This window comes from Triticum aestivum, chromosome 5A, assembly GCF_018294505.1.
Source record: "Triticum aestivum cultivar Chinese Spring chromosome 5A, IWGSC CS RefSeq v2.1, whole genome shotgun sequence".
In the NCBI taxonomy this organism is placed as follows: domain Eukaryota; kingdom Viridiplantae; phylum Streptophyta; class Magnoliopsida; order Poales; family Poaceae; genus Triticum; species Triticum aestivum.
Window position 1 is genome coordinate 303,557,338 of NC_057806.1, and position 23,613 is coordinate 303,580,950.

General features: G+C 43.0%; 2 protein-coding genes across 5 annotated transcripts; one reads left to right on the top strand and one right to left on the bottom strand.

Annotated features, from left to right (window-relative positions):
* Positions 1–16,471: 16,471 nt before the first annotated feature.
* LOC123103049 (vegetative cell wall protein gp1) lies at positions 16,472–18,446 on the bottom strand. 2 transcript variants are annotated; one of them, XM_044524540.1, is made up of 2 exons: positions 17,806–18,446; positions 16,472–17,670 (listed from the first exon to the last, which is right to left on the bottom strand). In XM_044524540.1, the coding sequence occupies exons 1-2, from the start codon at positions 18,163–18,165 to the stop codon at positions 17,665–17,667; spliced, it is 366 nt and encodes a 121-aa protein (XP_044380475.1). In that variant the 5' UTR covers positions 18,166–18,446; the 3' UTR covers positions 16,472–17,664. The 2 variants fall into 2 exon arrangements, with proteins under 2 accessions (XP_044380475.1, XP_044380474.1); XM_044524539.1 differs by having other exon boundaries at positions 16,472–17,728; positions 17,806–18,445.
* Positions 18,447–18,600: 154 nt separating this feature from the next.
* LOC123106835 (glycine-rich protein 1-like) lies at positions 18,601–22,793 on the top strand. Of its 3 annotated transcripts, XM_044528877.1 has the most exons (6): positions 19,189–20,049; positions 20,138–21,688; positions 21,870–21,968; positions 22,049–22,117; positions 22,199–22,263; positions 22,354–22,793. In XM_044528877.1, exons 2-6 carry the CDS (start codon positions 20,754–20,756, stop codon positions 22,431–22,433), a joined length of 1,248 nt encoding a protein of 415 aa, XP_044384812.1. In that variant the 5' UTR covers positions 19,189–20,049; positions 20,138–20,753; the 3' UTR covers positions 22,434–22,793. The 3 variants fall into 3 exon arrangements, 2 of the variants coding, with proteins under 2 accessions (XP_044384813.1, XP_044384812.1); XM_044528878.1 differs by lacking the exons at positions 19,189–20,049; positions 20,138–21,688 and adding an exon at positions 18,601–19,075 and having other exon boundaries at positions 22,354–22,779; XR_006451524.1 differs by lacking the exons at positions 22,049–22,117; positions 22,199–22,263; positions 22,354–22,793 and having other exon boundaries at positions 20,138–20,332; positions 21,870–21,913.
* The last annotated feature ends 820 nt before the right edge of the window (positions 22,794–23,613 follow it).

The window sequence follows — 23,613 nt, forward strand, 5'->3', positions numbered from 1 at the left end:
CGTCTACTGGTAACAAACTGTGATCCATCTCCCGTAGCATGTTCTTGGTTGTTCTGTGCGTAGGAAATTTTAATTTGAAGTCGACGCACCCTACCGTAGATCCCAACACGAATGTAGCCTTCCAATATATGAATCTTTATGTCTCAACTATTTAGAGACTCCTCGTCATGTCCGTGATCACATCCGGGACTCCGAACAACCTTCAGTACATCAAATCACATAACTCATAATACATATTGTCATCGAACGTTAAGCGTGCGGACCCTACGGGTTCGAGATCAATGTAGACATGACCGAGACACATCTCCGGTCAATAATCAATAGCGGAACCTGGATGCTCATATTGGTTCCTACATATTCCACGAAGATCTTTATCGGTCAAACCGCATAACAACATACGTTGTTCCCTTTGTCATCGGTATGTTACTTGCCCGAGATTCGATCGTGGGTATCATCATACCTAGTTTAATCTCCTCACCGTCAAGTCTCTTTACTCGTTCCATAATGCATCATCCCGTGACTAACTCATTAGTCACATTTCTTGCAAGGCTCGTAGTGATGTGCATTACTGAGAGGGCCCAGAGATACCTCTCTGATACATGGAGTGACAAATCCTAATCTCGATCTATGCCAACTCAACAAACACCATCGGAGACACCTGTAGAGCATCTTTATAATCACCCAATTACGTTGTGACGTTTGATTGCACACAAGGTGTTCCTCCGGTATTCGGGAGTTGCATAATCTCATAGTCATAGGAACATGTATAAGTCATGAAGAAAGCAATAGCAATAAACTAAACGATCATAGTGCTAAGCTAACAGATGGGTCTAGTCCATCACATCATTTTCTAATTATGTGATCTCATTCATCAAATGACAACACATGTCCATGGCTAGGAAACTTAACCATCTTTGATTAACAAGCTAGTCAAGTAGAGGCATACTAGGGACACTCTGTTTGTCTATGTATTCACACATGTACTAAGTTTCCGGTTAATACAATTCTAGCGGGAATAATAAACATTTATCATGATATAAGGAAATATAAATAACAACTTGATTATTGCCTCTAGGACATATTTCCTTCAGTCTCCCACTTGCACTAGAGTCAATAATCTAGATTATATAGTAATGATTCTAACACCCATGGAGTCTTGGTGCTGATCATGTTTTGCTCGTGAGAGAGGCTTAGTCAATGGGCCTGCATTGTTCAGATCCGTATGTATCTTGCAAATCTCTATGTCTCCCTCCTTGACTTGATCGTGGATGGAATTGAAGCATCTCTTGATATGCTTGGTTCTCTTGTGAAATCTAGATTCCTTTGCCAAGGAAATTGCACCAGTATTGTCACAAAAGATTTTCATTGGACCCGATGCACTAGGTATGACACCTAGATCGGATATGAACCCCTTCATCCAGACTCCTTCATTTGCTGCTTCCGAAGCAGCTATGTACTCCACTTCACATGTAGATCCCGCCACAACGCTTTGTTTAGAACTGCACCAACTGACAGCTCCACTGTTTAATGTAAACACGTATCCGTTTTGCGATTTAGAATCGTCTGAATCAGTGTCAAAGCTTGCATCAACATAACCTTTTACGATGAGCTCTTTGTCACCTCCATATATGAGAAACATATCCTTAGTCCTTTTCAGGTATTTCAGGATGTTCTTGACCGCTGTCCAGTGATCCACTCCTGGATCACTTTGGTACCTCCCTGCTAGACTTATAGCAAGGCACACATCAGGTCTGGTACACAGCATTGCATACATGATAGAGCCTATGGCTGAAGCATAGGGAACATCTTTCATTTTCTCTCTATCTTCTGCAGTGGTCGGGCATTGAGTCTTACTCAACTTCACACCTTGTAACACAGGCAAGAACCCTTTCTTTGCTTGATCCATTTTGAACTTCTTCAAAACTTTGTCAAGGTATGTGCTTTGTGAAAGTCCAATTAAGCATCTTGATCTATCTCTATAGATCTTAATGCCTAATATGTAAGCAGCTTCACCGAGGTCTTTCATTGAAAAACTCTTATTCAAGTATCCCTTTATGCTATCCAGAAATTCTATATCATTTCCAATTAGTAATATGTCATCCACATATAATATCAGAAATGCTACAGAGCTCCCACTCACTTTCTTGTAAATACAGGCTTCTCCAAAAGTCTATATAAAACCAAGGCAATTGCACCAGTATTGTCACAAAAGATTTTCATTGGACCCGATGCACTAGGTATTACACCTAGATCGGATATGAAATCCTTCATCCAGACTCCTTCATTTGCTGCTTCCGAAGTATCTATGTATTCCGCTTCACACGTAGATCCTGCCACAACGCTCTGTTTAGAACTGCAACAACTGACAGCTCCACCATTCAAAAATTGTGTATCCGGTTTGTGACTTAGAGTCATCTGGATCAGTGTCAAATCTTGCATCGACGTAACCGTTTACGACGAGCTCTTTGTCACCTCCATAAATGAGAAACATATCCTTAGTCCTTTTCAGGTATTTCAGGATGTTCTTGACCTTTGTCCAGTGATCCACTCCTGGATTACTTTGGTACCTCCCTGCTAAACTAATAGCAAGGCACACATCAGGTCTGGTACACAACATTGCATACATGATAGAACCTATGGCTGAGGCATAGGGAATGACTTTCATTTTCTCTCTATCTTCTGCAGTGGTCGGGCATTGAGTCTTACTCAACTTCACACCTTGTAACACAGGCAAGAACCCTTTCTTTGCTTGATCCATTTTGAACTTCTTCAAAACTTTATCAAGGTATGTGCTTTGTGAAAGTCCAATTAAGCGTCCTGATCTATCTCTATAGATCTTGATGCCCAATATATAAGCAGCTTCACCGAGGTCTTTCATTGAAAAAATCTTATTCAAGTATCCTTTTATGCTATTCAGAAATTTAGTATCATTTCTGATCAACAATATGTCATCCACATATAATATCAGAAATGCAATAGAGCTCCCACTCACTTCCTTGTAAATACAGGCTTCTCCAAAAGTCTGTATAAAACCATATGCTTTGATCACACTATCAAAGCATATATTCCAACTCCGAGATGCTTCCACCAGTCCATAAATGGATCGCTGGAGCTTGCACACTTTGTTAGCACCTTTTGGATCGACAAAACCTTCCGGTTGCATCATATACAACTCTTCTTTAAGATATCCATTAAGTAATGCAGTTTTGACATCCATTTGCCAAATTTCGTAATCATAAAATGCGGCAATTGCTAACATTATTCGGACTGACTTAAGCATCGCTACAGGTGAGAAGGTCTCATCATAGTCAACTCCTTGAACTTGTCGAAAATCTTTCCCAACAGGTCGAGCTTTGTAGACAGTAACATTACCGTCAGCGTCAGTCTTCTTCTTGAAGATCCATTTATTCTCTATGGCTTGCCGATCATCGGGCAAGTCAACCAAAGTCCATACTGCCATTTCACGGAATTTGGGCTCATCATCGCTTCCTCATAGTTCGTAGGTTCGTCATGGTCAAGTAGCATGACCTCCAGAACAGAATTATCGTACCACTGTTGTGCGGATCTTACTCTGGTTGACCTACGAGGTTCGGTAGTAACTTGATCATAAGTTTCATGATCAACATCATTAACTTCCTCACTAATTGGTGTAGGAATCAGTGGAACTGATTTCTATGATGAACTACTTTCCAATAAGGGAGAAGGTACAGTTACCTCATCAAGTTCTACTTTCCTCCCACTCACTTCTTTCGAGAGAAACTCCTTCTCTAGAAAGGATCCATTCTTACCAACAAATATCTTGCCTTCGGATCTGTGATAGAAGGTGTACCCAACAGTCTCTTTTGGGTATCCTATGAAGACGCATTTCTCCGATTTGGGTTCGAGCTTATTAGGTTGAAGCTTTTTCACATAAGCATCGCAGCCCCAAACTTTAAGAAACAACAACTTGGGTTTCTTGCCAAACCACAGTTCATATGGTGTCGTTTATACGGATTTCGATGGTGCCCTATTTAACATGAATGCAGCCGTCTCTAAAGCATAACCCCAAAACGATAGTGGTAAATCAGTAAGAGACATCATAGATCGAACCATATCTAATAAAGTACGGTTACGACGTTTCGACACACCATTACGCTGTGGTGTTCCAAGTGGCGTGAGTTGCGAAACTATTCCGCATAGTTTCAAATGAAGACCAAACTCATAACTCAAATATTCACCTCCACGATTAGATCGTAGAAACTTAATTTTCTTGTTATGATGATTTTCCACTTCACTCTGAAATTCTTTGAACTTTTCAAATGTTTTAGACTTATGTTTCATCAAGTAGATATACCCATATCTCCTCAAATCATCTGTGAAGGTCAGAAAATAACGATACCCGCCGCGAGCATCAACACTCATCAGACCGCATACATCAGTATGTATTATTTCAAACAAGTCTCTTGCTCGCTCCATTGTTCCGGAGAACGGAGTCTTAGTCATCTTGCCCATGAGGCATGGTTCAAGTGATTCCAAAAGCCCATCAGCATGGAGTTTCTTCATGCGTTTTATACAAATATGACCTAAACGGCAGTGCCACAAATAAGTTGCACTATTATTATTAAACTTGTATCTTTTGGCTTCAATACTATGAATATGTGTATCACTACTATCGAGATTCAATAAAAATAGACCACTCATCAAGGGTGCATGACCATAAAAGATATTACTCGTATAAATAGAACAACCATTATTCTCTAATTTAAATGAATAATCGTCTCGCATTAAACAAGATCCAGATATAATGTTCATGCTTAACGCTGGCACCAAATAACAATTATTCAGGTCTAAAAACTAATCCCGAAGGTAGATGTAGAGGTAGCGTGCCGACCGCGATCACATCGGCTTTGGAACCATTTCCCACACGCATCGTCACCTCATCCTTAGCCAGTCTTCGCTTAATCCGTAGCCCCTGTTTTGAGTTGCAAATATGAGCAACAGAACCAGTATCAAATACCCAGGCGCTACTACGAGCATTAGTAAGGTACACATCAATAACATGTATATCAAATATACCTTTCACTTTGCCATCCTTCTTATCCGCCAAATACTTGGGGTAGTTCCACTTCTAGTGATGAGTCCCTTTGTAGTAGAAGCACTCAGTCTCAGGCTTAGGTCCAGACTTGGGCTTCTTCACTTGAGCAGCAACTTGCTTGCCGTTCTTCTTGAAGTTCCCCTTCTTCCCTTTGCCCTTCTTCTTGAAACTGGTGGTCTTGTTGACCATCAACACTTGATGCTCCTTCTTGATTTCTACCTCCACGGCCTTTAGCATTGCGAAGAGCTCGGGAATTGTCTTGTCCATCCCTTGCATATTATAGTTCATCACAAAGCTTTTGAAGCTTTGTGGTAGTGATTGAAGAACTCTGTCAATGACACTATCAACCGGAAGATTAACTCCCAGTTGAGTCAAGTGATTGTGGTACCCAGACATTCTGAGTATATGTTCACTGATAGAACTATTCTCCACCATCTTGCAGCTGTAGAACTTATTTGAGACTTCATATCTCTCAATCCGGGCATTTACTTGAAATATTAACTTCAACTCCTGGAACATCTCATATGCTCCATGATTTTCAAAATGTCGTTGAAGTCCCGGTTCTAAGCCGTAAAGCATGGCACACTGAACTATCGAGTAGTCATCAACACGCGTCTGCCACGCATTTACAATGTCTGTAGTTGCTGGCGTGGGTGGTACACCTAGAGGTGCTTCCAGGACGTAATTCTTCTATGCAGCAATGAGGATAATCCTCAAGTTATGGACCCAGTCCATGTAGTTGCTACCATCATGTTTCAACTTAGCTTTCTCTAGGAACGCATTAAAATTCAACAGAACAGTAGCACTGGCCATTTATCTACAACAACATAGACATGCAAAATACTATCAGGTACTAAGTTCATGATAAATTAAACTTCAATTGATCATATTACTTAAGAACTCCCACTTAGATAGACATCCCTCTAATCATCTAAGTGATCACGTGATCCATATCAACTAAACCATGCCTGATCATCACGTGAGATAGAGAAGTTTTCAATAGTGAACATCACTATGTTGATCATATCTACTATATGATTCACGCTTGACCTTTCAGTCTCAGTGTTCCGAGGCCATATCTGGATATGCTAGGCTCGTCAAGTTTAACCCGAGTATTCTGTGTGTGCAAAACTGGCTTGCACCCGTTGTATGTGAACGTAGAGCTTATCACACCCGATCATCACGTGGTGTCTCGGCACGGCGAACTGTAGCAACGGTGCATACTCAGGGAGAACACTTATACCTTGAATTTAGTGAGAGATCATCTTATAATGCTACCGCCATACTAAGAAAAATAAGATGCATCAAGGATAAACATCACATGCAATCAATATAAGTGATATGATATGGCCATCATCATCTTGTGCCTTTGATCTCCATCTCCAAAGCACCGTCATGATCACCATCGTCACCGGCTTGACACCTTGATCTCCATCATAGCATCATTGTCGTCTCGCCAACTATTGCTTCTACGCCTATCGCTACCGCTTAGTGATAAAGTAAAGCAATTACATGGCGATTGCATTTCATACAATAAAGCGACAACCATATGGCTCCTGCCAGTTGCTGATAACTTTGTTACAAAACATGATCATCTCATACAACAATTTATATAATCACTTCTTGACCATATCACATCACAACATGCCCTACAAAAACAAGTTAGACGTCCTCTACTTTGTTGTTGCAAGTTTTACGTGGCTGCTACGGGCTTAGCAAGAATTGTTCTTACCTACGCATCAAAAACCACAACGATATTTCATCAAGTGTGTTGTTTTAACCTTCAACAAGGACCGGGCGTAGTCAAACTCGATTCAACTAAAGCTGGAGAAATAGACACCCACTAGCCACCTGCGTGCGAAGCACGTCGGTAGAACTAGTCTCATGAACGCGGTCATGTAATGTCGGTCTGGGCTGCTTCATCCAACAATACTGCTGAATAAAAGTATGACATGTTGGTAAACAGTATGGCTATTATTGCCCACAAATCTTTGTGTTCTACTCGTGCATATAACATCTACGCATAGACCTGGCTTGGATGCCACTGTTGGGGAACCCGGTATTTCAAAAGAATTCCTACGATCACGCAAGATCTATCTAGGAGAAGCATAGCAACGAGAGGAGAGAATGTGTCTACGTACCCTCGCAGACCGAAAGCGGAAGTATTTAGTAACATGGTTGATGTAGTCGAACATCTTCGTGATCCAACCGATCAAGTACCGAACGCACGACACCTCCGCGATCTGCACATGTTCAGGTCGGTGACGTCCCTCGTACTCTTGATCTAGCTGAGGCCGAGGGTGAGTTCTATCAGCATGATGGCGTGTTTACGGTGATGATGAAGTTACCGACGTGGTGCTACACCTTGGCCTACCTCCTCTCTTCCACCATTAGGCCCATGAGGCCCAATAACTTCCCAGGGGGTTCTGGTAACCCCCGGTACTCCGAAACTTATCCAAAACGGCCTGAACCATTCTGGTGTCCGAATGCAGCCTTCCAATATATGAATCTTTATGTCTCGACTATTTCGAGACTCCTTGTCATGTCCGCGATCACAGCCAAGACACCGAACAACCTTCGGCACATCAAATCACATAACTCATAATACATATCATCATCGAACGTTAAGCGTGCGGACCCTAGGGTTCAAGAACTATGTAGACATGACCGAGACACATCTCCGGTCAATAACCACTAGCGGAACCTGGATGCTCATATTGGTTCCTACATATTCTACGAAGATTGAGGGAGTCCTGGATAAGGGGGTCTCCGGACAGCCGGACTATCTCCATTGGCCGGACTGTTAGACTATGAAGATACAAGATTGAAGACTTCGTCTTGTGTCCGGATGGGACTCTACTTGGCGTGGAAGGCAAGCTAGGCAATACGGATATGGATATCTCCCCTTTGTAACCGACCTTGTGTAACCCTAACCCTCTCCGGTGTCTATATGAACCGAAGGGTTTTAGTCTGTAGGACAACAATCACAACATACAATCATACCATAGGCTAGCTTCTAGGGTTTAGCCTCTCTGATCTCATGGTAGATCTACTCTTCTACTACCCATATCATCAATATTAATCAAGCAGGACGTAGGGTTTTACCTCCATCAAGAGGGCCCGAACCTGGGTAAAACATCGTGTCCTCTGCCTCCTGTTACCATCCGGCCTAGACGCACAGATCGGGACCCCCTACCCGAGATTCGCCGGTTTTGACACCGACATTGGTGCTTTCATTGAGAGTTCCTCTATGTCGTCGTCGTTAGGCTTGATGGCTCCTACTATCGTCGATAGCGATGCGGTCCAGGGTGAGACTTTTCTCCCCGGACAGATCTTCGTATTCGGCGGCTTTGCACTGCGGGCTAATTCGCTTGGCCATCTGGAGCAGATTGAAAGCTACGCCCCTGGCCATCAGGTCAGATTTGGAAGTTTGAACTACACGGCCGACATCCGCGGAGACTTGATCTTCGACGGATTCGAGCCATAGCCGGGCGCGCCGCAGTGTCGCGATGGGTATGACCTAGCTTTGCCGCCGAACAGTACCCCAGAGACTGTGCCCACATCAGCTCCGACCCTTAGCTAAGAGCCAACCGTGCCAGTCGAGGACGGGTGGTTAGACACTGCCTCAGGGGCTGCAGTCTCAACGGCGATCGAGCCGAACACCAGCATAACCCTCTGCGTAGCCCGTGACTCCAAGGTGCCGGACTCTTTTCCGGACTCCGAACCATCCGCGCCCCTGCCAATCGAATCCGATTGGGCGCCGATCATGGAATTCACCGCCGCGGATATCTTTCAGCACTCGCCCTTCGGCGACATTCTGAATTCACTAAGGTCTCTCTCTTTGTCAGGAGAGCCCTGGCCGGATTATGGCCAATAGGATTGGATGCGGACGACGAAGAAATTCGACGCCCACCCACCACCCACTTCGTAGCCATTGTCGATGATTTAACCGACATGCTCGACTTCGACTCCGAAGACATCGACGGTATGGACGACGATATAGGAGACGAACATGAACCAACACCTATAGGGCACGGGAAAGCCACCTCGTCATATGACATATACATGGTGGATACACCCAAAGAAGGCAATGGCGACGGGATAGTGGAGGATGACCCCTCCAAGAAGCAACCCAAACGCCGATGTCAGCGACGCCTCTCTAAGTCCCGCCAAAGTAAAAGTGGTGATACCGGCACAAGAGATAATAACACTCCGGATAGTGCTGAATACAACAACAATCCCCTCCAGCAAGATTTAGAGTAGGAGGATGAAGGAGCCAGCTCTCCTAAGAGAGCGGCAGACGGAGAGGAGGAGGATGACAATTACATCCCCCCCTCCGAAGACGAGGCAAGCCTCGGCGACGATGAATTCGCCGTCCCAGAGGATCCCGTCGAACAAGAGCGCTTCAAGCGCCGGCTTATGGCCACGGCAAATAGCCTGAAGAAAAAGCGGCAGCAGCTTCAAGCTGATCAAGATCTGCTAGCTGACAAATGGACTGAAGTCCTCACGGCCGAGGAATATAAACTCGAGCGCCCCTCCGAGAGTTACCCAAGGCGCAGGTTACTACCCCGACTGGAGGAAGAAGCGTATGATACAACTGATCGGCCACCTCGTGGCCGTGATAGGCATTCCAGCCAAAAGCTCAGCCTCCACCCCAACGCCATTCAAATAAAAAGGAATGGGGAGATATGCTAGACCTGCGAGACATACTGGAGGACAAAGCAAAGCATTCAAGATCGATCTACGGATCACGAGGGCGCACCACTCTGCGAGACGACAAACGTCACGCCGGATACAGTAAAAGCAAATCCGGCCGGGCCGAACACAGCGGGCAAGACCCATTCGATCTGCGTCGCGATATAGCCCAATACAGAGGCGCCGCACACCCCTTATGCTTCACAGACGAAGTAATGGAACATCAATTCCCAGAAGGTTTCAAACCTGTAAATATTGAATCATACGATGGCACAACAGATCCCGCAGTATGGATTGAGGACTTCCTCCTCCACATCCACATGGCCCGCGGCGATGACTTACACGCCATCAAATACCTCCCACTAAAGCTCAAAGGACCAGCGCGGCATTGGCTTAACAGCTTGCCAGCGGACTCCATTAGCTGTTGGGAAGATCTGGAAGCCGCATTCCTCGACAACTTTCAGGGCACTTATGTGCGACCACCAGACGCCGATGATTTGAGCCACATAATTCAGCATCCAGAAGAGTCGGACAGGCAATTCTGGACTCGGTTCCTTACAAAGAAAAATCAAATCGTCGACTGTCTGGATGCGGAGGCCTTAGCGGCTTTCAAGCACAACATCCGAGACGAGTGGCTAGCCCGGCACCTTGGTCAGGAAAAGCCAAAATCTATGGCAGCTCTCACGACGCTCATGACCCGCTTTTGTGCGGGAGAAGACAGCTGGCTGGCTCGCAGTAATAACATATCAAAGAACAATGGTACCTCAGATACCAAGGACGGCAATAGAAGGTCACGTCGCAACAAGCATAAGCGCCGCATTAACAGCGAAAATACTGAGGATACGGCAGTCAATGCCAGATTCAAAGGCTCTAAACCCAGTCAGTGGAAAAAGCCATTCAAACAAAGTACGCTGGGTCCGTCCATCTTGGACCGTATACTCGATCGCTCGTGTCAAATACACGGCACCCCAGACAAGCCAGCCAATCACACCAACAGGGATTGTTGGGTGTCCAAGCATGCCAGCAAGTTAATTGCCGAAAACAAGGACAAGGGGCCGCATAGCGATGACGAGGAGGAGCCCCAGCAGCCGCACACTGGAGGACAGAAGAGGTTTCCCCCGCAAGTGCGGACAGTGAACATGATATACGCAACCCACATCCCCAAGAGGGAGCGGAAGCGTGCGCTCAGGGACGTATATGCATTGGAGCCAGTCGCCCCAAAGTTCAACCCTTGGTCCTCCTGTCCGATCACCTTTGATCGCAGGGACCACCCCACTAGTATCCGTCATGGCGGATTCGCCGCACTGATCCTAGACCCAATCATCGACGGATTTCACCTCACTCGAGTCCTTATGGACGGCGGCAGCAGCCTGAACCTGCTTTATCAGGACACAATGCGCAAAATGGGTATAGACCCCTCAAGGATCAAACCCACCAAAACGACCTTTAAGGGCGTCATTCCAGGTGTAGAGGCCCATTGCACAGGCTCAATTACACTGGAAGTGGTCTTCGGATCCCCGGATAACTTCCGAAGCAAAGAGTTAATCTTTGATATAGTCCCGTTCCGCAGTGGTTATCACGCGCTGCTCGGGCGAACCGCATTTGCTAGATTCAATTCGGTACCACATTATGCATACCTCAAGCTCAAGATGCCAGGACCTGCGGAGTTATTACAGTCAATGGAAACATAGAGCGCTCTCTTTGAACAGAGGAGCACACCGCAGCCCTCGCAGCAGATACACAAAGCAGCCTCTCAAGGCAATCAACCAGTTCGGCGCTTCACAGCCCGGACACCTTCAAGCGCGCTCGGGGCAATCGGCAAATAGACCGCCTGGTGCGATCTGAGCTCGCGTAGCAATACGGCGGCCACCCCAATCCCAGCCCAGCGGCGAAACTCGTGTCGCGCGTACATAATTACGCATTAAAAATACCATGGGCACAGGTGGGGAGGGGGCACAACTGCGGCACGCCCCAAGACGCGGCCTAAACTGCACTAGGGGCTTCCCGTTTGGTTATTTTTCTTTTTCTTTCAGGACCTTAATCTCTAGAAATACTGCCCAGCAGCACTATTGCCGAACGCATGATGCAACAACCAAGGAGGCAGACAGCTACGTCATACCACGGAATTCCCAGGTTGATTACAGTAACGAGTGAAATATTCAATTTAACATCATTCCTCAGCTTGCCCTTTGCTTATCGCACTATTTGTATCACTCTGCTTTAACGCAATTTTTTAATAAACAATGCATGACATTACGACTATTATTGCATTCTTGTTATATATATATATACATAAACACTATTCTGATCACGGGATCAGAATAATATTCTGATCACAACATGAACTTCCCGAGGTAACGTGCCTGACTTTCCCCGAGTACTAGGTTGGACTTCAGCTAAAATGTGTCCAAATGGGGCTTGCGATATACCGTTGGAAAGCTATGGACATCAGTATCATGACCCAAGTTAAATTTTTGGCAAAATGTAAGCGGTTTAAGAGCAGTTTTTGAAAACCATTTTTTCTTCATACAAAAAACGTGAATCGTATTTTTGATCGCATTTTTAAACCGTTTATCGGAATTAGGCAAATAATATGGCGTTGGAAAGCTGCTGAAAAACCGCTCCTTCCACATGTTGAAAGTTTTCTCTAATTCCCTACGGTTAAAGAGTAATTCGGAAAATCGTAGAATTTCGCAAATGGAACACCCGAGTTTGTATTTTCGATGCCATTTCTAAACGGCTAATCCAATTGAGGCCAATAATATGGCGTTCGAAAGCTTATGAAAATGCGCTATTTTTTCATGTTAAAAGTTTTGTCTAATTTTGAACGGTTTAAAAGTAATTTAGAAAACGGTACAAGTTCCACCGAGTTCGTATTTTCGAGCTAATTTTTTAACCGTACGTCCAAATGCAGCAAATGAGATGGCGTTGAAAAGCTTGAAGAAATGCGAAACTTTTTTCTATATATTGTTTCTCCTAATTCATTACGGTTTTATGTCAGTTTTAAAAATGGCTAAAAACATATTTTTGCAATAATTTCTACAAACTTTACCGGAATGGGGCTAATAATATACCACTAAAAAGCTACGGAAAATTCGAAACTTTTTCATGTTGATGGTTTTCTGTGATTCCTTGCCGTTTTCAAGTAATTTCAAAAATGGCGAGATCGTTCGTTCTGCCTTTATCGCGAAACAGATTCTTCGAAAATGCATCGCGTGAAGAACCTGAACTTCTCGGCATGTCTACTTGAACTTCACTCTGTTTTTCACGTGCTTTTTTTGCCCGTAGCTCTCCATCCACTGCTCGTAGCTCTCCATCCACTCACCGGAATTGAGCAAGTGATATACCGATGGAAAGCTGTTGTAAACACGCAACTTTACCGTGTTGATCGTTCTTTCATACTCGCGACAATTTTAAAAGTTTTTCATCTCAATTTCATTCACTATAGTAGTCGAACTTCATGCTGTTTTCACGTTGAACTTCTGTGACGTATTTCCGTTTTTAATTTTCCCATCTATTTTGTCAGTGTTACACAAATGATATTCTCTTTGTACAAACCTCTCTCACAATATATTTTTTAACTTTCTCCGACCGAGGACTTGAATTTACATAAATGATATTCCTGTTGTTTTGAAGTAAATTAGAGAAATGACGAGATCATGATTTATTCCTTCATTGCGAATGGAAACGCACTGCGTGAAGTAGTTGAACTTCTCAGGCATGTTTGTTTGACCCTCACTCTGTTTTTGACATGTTGTTTTTTGCACTGCATGAAGTAGTTGAACTTCTAGGGCATGTCTGTTTGAACTTCACTCTATTTCACTTTATTGTATTTTTCTTATATGAAATACACACCATGTAGTACGTCAACTTCCGGTTGTTATCACTTTGAATTTCTCTCTGGTTTGAGAGAATTATTTTATAACACCAAAAATAACATTTTTTTTACATATTTTGGACATCTAAATACACGATGAACTTCTCTGACAAGAATTTTTTGATCTTTTCCTCGTCGAGCACTTGAACTTCTAGCAACCATTTTTTCTGTTTATGAGTTGTTTTTGAAAGTGCAAAAAATGGTGTTGTGTTTTTTATTTTTTGAAGAGGTAAATCCTAGGTTTTAATATACTCTGAACTTCTTTGTTATTTCAATTTGAACTTCACCTATTTATATTTTGAGTAAAGAATTGTATTCGATTTTTATACGGGAAAAATCTTAGTTTTGTAATAAACATTATACAACTTCTTCGTTATTTCGAACTGAACTTCTTGGTTTATTCGTTAGCAACGGTAAAAAATAAGTTTTTGTGATAAATATTGAATTGCTTCATTTTTTGAAATTGAACTTCTTGGTTTATTATTTATTATCTTGGAAAATCTAATTTTTTTCATATACATGGAACTATTGTATTTTTTAAAATTGAACTTCTTGGTTTTTCTCAATTCGGACTTCTTGGTGTTATTCATTTGTAACGGAAAAAATCCTAATTTTGCAATAAACATTGTACAAATTCTTGGATATTTTCGAACTGAACTTCTTAGTTTTTTCATTATTAACGACAAAATTATGAGAAAATCTGCATTTTTATAGACATCAAACTTCACCATTTTTTAAATTTAAACTTCTTAGTTTTATTTGTTAGTGATGGGGAAAATCCTTTTTGAATTTTCCCGGGCAGGTCACTTGAACTTCGAGCAAATAAATTTTTCATCAAGACAACCGTCACAAGTTCGTTGCCGTTTGAGAGCAGTATTAAAAATGGCAAAAACAACATCATTTTTCCTTTGGTTTTAACATGTATTTGAAGGTTGGACGTCTCGCAATAGAGATCTTGAACTTCACCGGGAGGAGCACGTGAACTTCTTGCAACAAACCTTTTAGGCTTTTAGTTTAGTATTCTTTTATTCTCTGCTGAAACGCATGCCGTGTAGTAATTGAACTGCTCGTTGTTTTCACCTTGAACTTCTGTCCCCTTTTTCTGTTTGTAATTGCCCACTCCTATTTCGAAACGCATTCTGCATAGTAGTTGAACTTCTCGTTGTTTTCATATTGAACTTTGGCCACATATTTTTTGTATGTTATCCCTCACCCGTTCCTCAGAGTTCCACAAATGGTAAATCATTAGAAACTTGTTGAAAAGACGCAACTTTTTCCAATACGGGTAAACTTTTCTTTCCGAACAACATATGCCAATTTGTTTTTACCATTTATTTTTGGAACATAGTATATAATATACCCTCGGAAAGTTGTTGAATAGGAGAAACTTTTTTCATGTAGAGAATTTTTGTTTTCCAATTTGTAATGGATAAAGAGGATTTTGTTAAAACATAAAAACTAACATATTTTGTGTGTGTGTGTGTGTTTTTGCACAAGTAAATACACGGACCTCCTTCATAAGAGGTTTTGAACTTCCTTGCCCACCACGTAAACTTTTAGCAAATGTCTTTTTAACTTTGCCTTTTTATTCCTTTTTCGTATATGAAAAACACTCAATGTAGTAGTTGAATCGCTGGTTGTTTTCACTTTGAACTTGTGTGTTATTTTTTATCTAAACTTCACAGCTTGCATTTTTTGAGTAAAGATTTCTTTGTGATTTTTCAAACAAACAACGAACTTCACTGTTTTAGTTTTGAACTTCATGGCTGATTCTTTAATAACAACGAATATATGTGAGTTTTATAAAAAGGTAAAATCCTATATTTTTAAATAAACATTGAGCACTTCGTTGTTTTAGTTTGAACTTCTAGTTTTTTCTATGGCGGGGGGAAATCTTTTAAAACTTTTTTAGTTGTTCCTTTTTTAATTTGAACTTCTTCTTTTTATTTTTATTAACGAGAATTTTTTTAATTTTTTACATAATTCGGTCTTCTCTGTTATTTTAATTTGAACTTCTCAACCTTTTTTAGAAAAAAATATGTTTTTAAATAAGCATCAAATATTTTTTTAAATGAACTTCATAATTTTGTTTTCTATAATAGGAAATAATTTGAGTTTTCCATATACATCGAAGTACTTCGTTATTTTGTTTAAACTTCTTGATTTTATTTGTTTAGTAGAAAGTAAAATCCGAGTTTTTAAATTTGAACTTCTTATTTTTTTAATTTGGACTTCTCGTTGTTTTTCGAAAATGTGAAAATAAAATGCTCTGTTATATATTTGCATGATTTATCGGAACGGGGCAAGTGATATACCATTGGACTTTTTGTTTTGTTCTTTTGTATGGGAATAATCTGAGTATTGTAATAATTTTCGAACTACTTCCCTTTCTAAAATTGAACTTCCTGATTTTATTCTGTATCAACGAGAAAAAACTGAGTGTTTTACAACTAAAAAATGCTTCATGTTCAGGATAAACTGTCTGGGGTGCAAAGACAAGCAAAATTGAAGGTTCAGGAGTTGGCAAATGTATGCGTAACTAGAAGTACAATATTTTTGCTTAGAAGTCAGTGATATGCAGAGAACTTAACACATGACGGCTCATTTTCAGGTTCATGGCATGTGGCTTCCGTATTGGTTCGCATCGCGCTCTGTACATTGTCAGGTATATGTGGATTCATCATGTGGTATGGAACTTTATGCAGCTTTCGAGACTTCGATTTAGGTTTCTTTGGTGCATTTGCAGGAACTAGCATCTGCCAAATGGCATCTCCATGGGAAACATGTACTTGATGCTCTAATGGAGAAGGTTTGTTTCATATGAATTCTTAGTTAAATATCAAGTGTTCCTTGCTAGTATTTATAAATGCAACCACCACTGTCTTACAAAGTCAAGGGCACAGGTTGCTGAGACTTTGCCACATGCACAAAGACAGGTGAAACCACACTTGCAGGCAACAAAAAATGTAGGCTAATGTTCTCAACCAACACTCGTCCTCGCCTTTTTGTGAAACACTCTGACACGCCATCTCTTGCTTCATGAAGAAATTGTTGCCTGTTGCCAAATTTCATTTCAACTCACTGAAGAACAGCACTAAGCCGGTAGCTGCCAGGATCGTCACAGCCTACAGAGCTTGCAAGGATGCCATCCAGCCATGTGTGGCCAAGTCTCAAGAGTTTGCAGATCACTTCTGGCAGGTGACGCTGATGCATATAGTAATATCATAGCAACCTTTTCATCTCGTTGTATGCATGGTTGAACCACCGAAGTCTGATCCTGAGCACCAACGGTTTCACTCTAGTAGGAATGCAAGAAGTTCTCCGAGCCATACGTCGCACGGATTGCGGCAGCGTCTGAACCTCACCTTTCGGTCATTGAACCTTACACGACGCATGTCAAGTCTGTTTGGAGACAGCTCGTTATGGCGACGAGCATGTACCTTGAGGCCTTCAGCTCCATCGCCGTACTTGTCATACTGCATGGCTCTCATCGTCCTCGGGGCCGCCATGGCAGCGCCGTGTCCTGCGTGAGAGAGTGAGAGAGAAAGGAGAAAGAGAGAAGGACGATGGTGAGAGACACGTACTGCTGGTGGGCGGTGTGGTGTGTAATGCGGTGATGCTGATTCACAAAAGCAAACCAAAAACAGCATCCCTCGTCTTCGCAGATCCTGGACTGCCGTCGATCCTCGTTGATTAATTTTTGGAGATAAAATGAGAAGAAAACCAACCTGTGAAACTGAAACTAATGAACCAAAAACAACAGTTTTTTGCTCCTGCATATACAGTTGAACTTCAGACATCAAAATCACTTAGAGAATAGGAATCGACGATTGATCTGGACACTATACAACTACAGGGAACAACATTGACCAATTCCACCTAAAATGTTATATAATCACGTACTGCAATTTCAAGCATTGTAAACTCAGAAGATGCTTACAATTCTCAGTTTGTGCCGAACCTAGGAGTCGAGGAGATCACCACACAGGACTAGTTAGAGGAGTGCAAGTGAAGGAACCTATTTCTTCAGAAAATCAACAAACTAAACTTCAGAAAATAAAAAAACTGAACTTCGCAGGGCCCTGCAAAATATACACGGTTATAATCAACTTTAAAAACTTCAGAGAATCAACAAACTGAAAGAGGGCCAGATGCTGACCTTTCTCTTTGTAGCGTCGTTGGTGACCTGTAATTGAAGGTCGAGGGTTAAGGGTACCACCTCAACAAGTTCCGGCAGCCGGTGCAGGCCATCCATGGAGGAGGGGCAAGCTGCAGCGAGGAGGGACTGCGCCGGCCACAGAGCTGGAGGCCCGTCAGCCGCGGGGAAGGAGCGCGCCGGCCGCGGGGAGGGAGGGCGCTGGCCGCAAAAGAGGATGGGTGTCGACCACGGGTTGGGAGAGCGCCGGCCGCGGAGGAGGGGCGCCGGCGACGCGGGTCGTGGGGGTGGTGATGGCACGCTTTTGTTATCGGGGCCTGGTGGCGTTGAGGTTGGAGGTTGGGTCTCCGGCGGCGCCGCCATTGGTGGTCTGGGCTCGGCGGCGGCGCGCTTGAAGGTCGGGACTCCGGCGGCGGCGTAGTTGGTGGTCCGGACTCCAGCGGCAGCGCGGTTGGACGTCGACGTGGGGGCGGCGGCGGCCAGGTGGATGGCGGCACGGGGGCGGCGGCGGCCAGGTGGATGGCGGCGCGGGGGCGGCGGTGGCCAGGTGGATGGCGGCACGGGGCGATGGAGTGTGGTGGGTGTGTGGCCTGGTGCGGCGATAGAGGTGGATCGGGCTTGGGGATAAAGATGGAGAGAATTCCTTATTTGACATTACCTTAAAATGTGGTTCCTTATTTGACCATGAAGAACTGTTTTTTCCCTATTTAACATGTAGTCTAAATTTTCTTCCTTACGTGACATCGCCGTCCGCTTTGTTACACCGTTTCGTTAAATTGTTTTTGGATGGACCAAAATACCCCCGTGTTAGTAGCTAGCCCACAAAAAGTTTTGACCAGAGTCGCTAGCCCACAAGCCCGATCCCGATCTGGCCATCCTCTCGTCTCTCTGTTTCTTCGATTCCCCACCCCCAACCCTAGCGGCGGCGGCAGCGGGTTGCAGGCTCGTACAGCGGCGGCGGCGGCGTGAGCTGAGGGGCCATGGCTCAAGGGGTGGCTGCGGGCGGAGGATCAAGCACGACTGCGGGCGCCGGAGCAAGCACCGCGGCGGACGGCGACCCAGGCACGGCGGACGGTGGCCAAGGCGGGGCTGGGGATGGCTCGTCGGTGAGGTCCGCTGCTGGCGGCCATGGCGCGGCTATGCAGCACTTCCCGATGAGCTCAGCTGCGGGCGCAGGCCATGGCGATGTTGCGGGCGGTGCAGGCCATGGCGATGCTGCAAGGTTGGGCGTGGATGCAGGCTTGGGCCACGGTGCGGCTGCAGACTTAGAAGGGTGAGTTCCTTCCACAATTTCTCTTCAAATGCAGGATTAGAAGGAGGAGCAGGTTGACCCATATCCGGTAGCAATGTTCATGCATAAGTTTCTCTTTTATGTACAGGATGGATCCAAATTCTTGTTATATACTGAAAATTAGATTGCTTGGCAACCCAAAAAAAGCTAGAAAAGAGCCCATGTGCTTTTATTTCGAGAAGGTTATTGATTCCGACTTGACAAATTATGAAGATTTGGTTGAATCAATTATAGTGCAGTACCAGCCACGTTATTTGGAAGTTGCGCATGTTCACTACTATGATGAAGTTCTGAAAACGTTTCCAGAAATAAAATCAGACCAAGAGTTGATGTATATGTTTGAGAAACATGTTAAGTCAAAGATGGTGCAGATGTTCATTGTATATTGGGAACCCTCTGAACCATATGAGCCTATCATTGAGTATTATAGTGATGTGCATATCCAACCTAAGAACAACATAGACCAAGATGATGATAGTTATCTTCGCAACCCAATACCGGAGAATGAACATGTTGGGATTGATGAAGAGAATATGTATTTGAAGGAAGAACCTAAAGCTCTAAATATGGTTCTTTTTCCTGATAAAGAAAAGGACCAAGACTATGTTGCTAATGGTGAGAGTGAGGATGAGAGTGAGGATGGGAGTGAGGATGAGAGTAAGGATGAGAGCGAGGACGAGACTGAAGTAGAGGAGGATGAGGAGTTGCATGAGGTAAATCATTTCCCAAATATAGAGTATGATAAGGATGACCCTCCTATGACTGAAGGTTTCATATATCCCAATATGAAGGAGTTTAAGTTGGCCCTTTCTCAGCATGCTATCAAACATGAATTTGAGTATAACATAGAGAAGAGTGCACCATGTAGGTTCAGGGGCTATTGTAAAAGAAGAGATGAAGATAATTGTCCATGGAGGATACATGCTTCTACAACAGATGATTTGTGTATCGTAGTGGTAACTCTCTAACTTTGCTCGTTTGTAAACATTTCTTGCATGATTGTTTGAGAGTTTTTAGCTAACTAATTATATTCTTCTTTTGTAGGTGAAAAAAAACCTTTTGGTCATGATTGCTCTAGTGCAAGAAGGAAAAAGAAGGTGAAGAATGCAACTAAGTACTGGATATGTGAGAAGGTGAAGGACTGGCTCATTGAAGATGCAACTCTAGGAGCAAAGGAATTGCGAAAGAAGCTTAAAGAACACCACAAGGTCAAAATCAACTACAAGAGAGTATATATGGGTAAGTTGCTAGCCTTGAAGCAACTATATGGTGATTGGGATATCAGCTTTGACAATTTGTATAGGTTTAAGGCACAAGTTGAAAGTTGTTGCCCCGGTATCATAGTCCAAATTGATCATCACACAATAAATGGTAAAATCAGGTTTAGAAGAATTTTTGTTGCTATGAAACCTTGCATAGAGGGGTTCCTTAGTGGCTGCAGACCATATTTGGCAATAGATAGCACATTCTTGACGGGCAGGTTCAAGGGGCAGCTGGCTAGTGCTACCGCCGTTGATGGCCATAATTGGATGTATCCGGTTAGTTTTGGAGTCTTTGATTCTGAAACTAACGAGAATTGGATTTGGTTCATGCAATTGCTAAGACAGGCCATAGGATCACCAAATGGGTTGGCATATGCACCGATGCTGGTCAAGCAGTAATGACAGGGGTGAAAGAAGTGTTCCCAGAGGCGGAACATAGGGAATGCATGTTTCACTTGGTGACCAACTTCAAGAAGAAGTTCCATGGGAAGGTGTTTGATGACCACCTTTGGGCTGCTGCTTACTCACGGAACCCATATTTATTTGACAAACATTGGGTTGCTATGGAGACAACAAAGCCAGCTGCAACTGCATGTATAAGGAAGTGGCACAATAGGTTGTGGTCTAGGAGTCAATTCTCAACTATATGCAAGGTAGACTACGTAACCAACAACCTGGCCGAGAGCTTTAACAATTGGATTAAGCACCACAAGTCCTTGAACTTGGATGACCTCTTTGATAAGGCGAGACAATTGATTATGATATTGTGGAACCGAAGGAGAAAAGTAGCAAAGGAGTTAGATGGTTTGATTCTGCCCCACATAATTAAGAAGCTGAATGCAATGACCAGGGAATTAAACTTGGAGGTGGTAGAAAGCTCAGAAGAAGTGGCTAAAGTAACTGCATTAGGTGGTAGTGGCTTTAGGTTTGTGGTCAACTTGCAAGAGGGGACATGTTCTTGTCGACAATGGCAAGTTTCTGGCCATCCTTGCAAACATGCTCTTGCATTCATCACGTCACTTAGCAATGCACACATACGACACTATGTGGACTTGTATTTCTCCATTGACAAATATAGAGCAGCTTATGCCCAACTAATTCCAGCTATGCCGGACAAGACCCAATGGCCTAAATCTGACCATGGATTCTTCATGCATCCACCACTATTGAAGGCCACGGCTGGTAGGCGTAAAACTGAGAGGTACAAAGGTTGCGGTGAGAAGAAAAGGAAAAGTGGTCAACACTTATGCCCTATTTGTAAGGAATATGGGCATCATTGGCACAAATGTAAGAAGGGAAATCCAGAGGACATTGCTGCAATGATGGCTGTGAGGTACTCCCTCCATTCCGAATTACTTGTCGCGGGTATGGATGTATCTAGATGTATTTTAGTTCTAGATACATCCATTTTTGTGACGAGTAATTTGGAACGGAGGGAGTAGTATAGATTTACTCATTTTTGCATTATTCTTCCAACTATACATGTTCAATACTTTCCTATCTCTTGTGTGTAGAGAACCACCAAAGAAAAGGACAAAGACAACCAAAACAGCTGAGTTATCCATTGTGCCTTGCGAAGATGGAGTACCAACAAGAATGTGTTTTCCCCCAAGGTTCGTAATTTTACACTTGTGCTCATAAATACATGAAAACAATGTTTGAATTGTAAGTACCTTTCTGCTCACCATAATAGCAAAAGCTTGGAAACTACAACCAAAAAAAGGGGGAAACATGCTAACTCTAGTGCTGGAGCATCAAAAAGGTGATTACAACTAGTTCAGATTTTGAGATTTAGTTAAATTAAAATTTGTTCTGTATTCTTATTGCTTTCTTCTCACCATAGCAAAAGCTTGAAGAATACAAACAAAAAGGGAAAAGGGGGAAATCTGAATCGGTTCGATCGAAGAGGTATTGTTTCTCTTTTTAGTTGACATGTTATGAATATTTGTTTGTTTTCAATTGCTAAAAACTACTGCTGCCTTACATGCCTAAGTGCAGATCAAGAACCGGCTCAAAACATCTGGAGCCAATTTCCATTGAGTTTCCTACGCACGGCGATGAAACAAATGTTCCTGTGAAGGTTAGGGGCAAGAGTAAGGAGTGCACTGAAAAGATTCCTATGGTGCCACAAGACAGCCCAGCAATGTGCACAAGAAGCAAAAAATTTAACTCTGCAAGCCCTTCAATGAGCACAAGAAGCAAAAGGCGGCTCAGTTTGTGATTCTCATGTTTTCCTTAATGTCATGGTTACTTTTGGATGTCCTTTTGTGCTGCTCATGTGATGTACTTGTGGACCTGACCTCATATGTGAAACAGTATGTGATGCATGCCAACTAGTACTGATGTATGTGGTGAATGTGAACATAAATGTGATGTATGTGTGAACATGGCTGCTTCTGTTTGTTGTTCATGTTGTGATGCATATTGTGTGTATATATGTACATATATATGTGAATTGTGTGAGATATGGGATCAAATTACAGGGGAGGTTTTGCCAAATTTTCATTTTTTGAATTAAAATGAGAGGACAATTTTTTGGATTGAAATTAGATCATTGTCCAAGTTATGGGGTCTCAATTGGTCATTTAACATGACCAAATATGTAACATAAGTGTATATATTGTAATGTACAGATTTTTGCTCACTTTATGCACCAGGGGTAAAAAGGTATTTTCACATCTGTCTTTAACACCGTTAGTGAACAAAATGCACTAGAGTGTCATATTGGGAAAAAAAATTAGTGCATGTGTCAAACAAGGAAGAAAATTTTCTTCAGGGCCAAATAGGGAACCACATTTTAAGGTAGTGTCAAATAAGGAATTCACTCATGAAGATGCGGGAGGTGGGGGTAGTTTCTTTTTTTTGCCACAATGTTTGGGCAGTTCCTGGTTTCGGTGAAGGAATCTCGGGAACAACTCATCGCGCCTATATAGGGGGGCTGTGATCCAAATAACTATTCTGATCCTGGGATCAGAATAATGCTACTCTATATATATATGTGTGTGTGTGTGTGTGTGTGTTCATTAATGATGCCTTGCAACCGTACACTCTGGTACGGCCAATACACCAGGGGCTTATGTACCCCACAATGCGGTGTGAAAAGTCCGAACACTTTCACAAGTGCGGCACCCCGAACTTATAGCATTATATGCATCAGCTCCGAATCATGTCTTTGGTCAAATGTTGGGTTTTCCCAGCTCCTATGTTTTGGTACCTTACGTTCTGCTCTATCGGCCAAGGTAGTGCTAGGAGAACTAC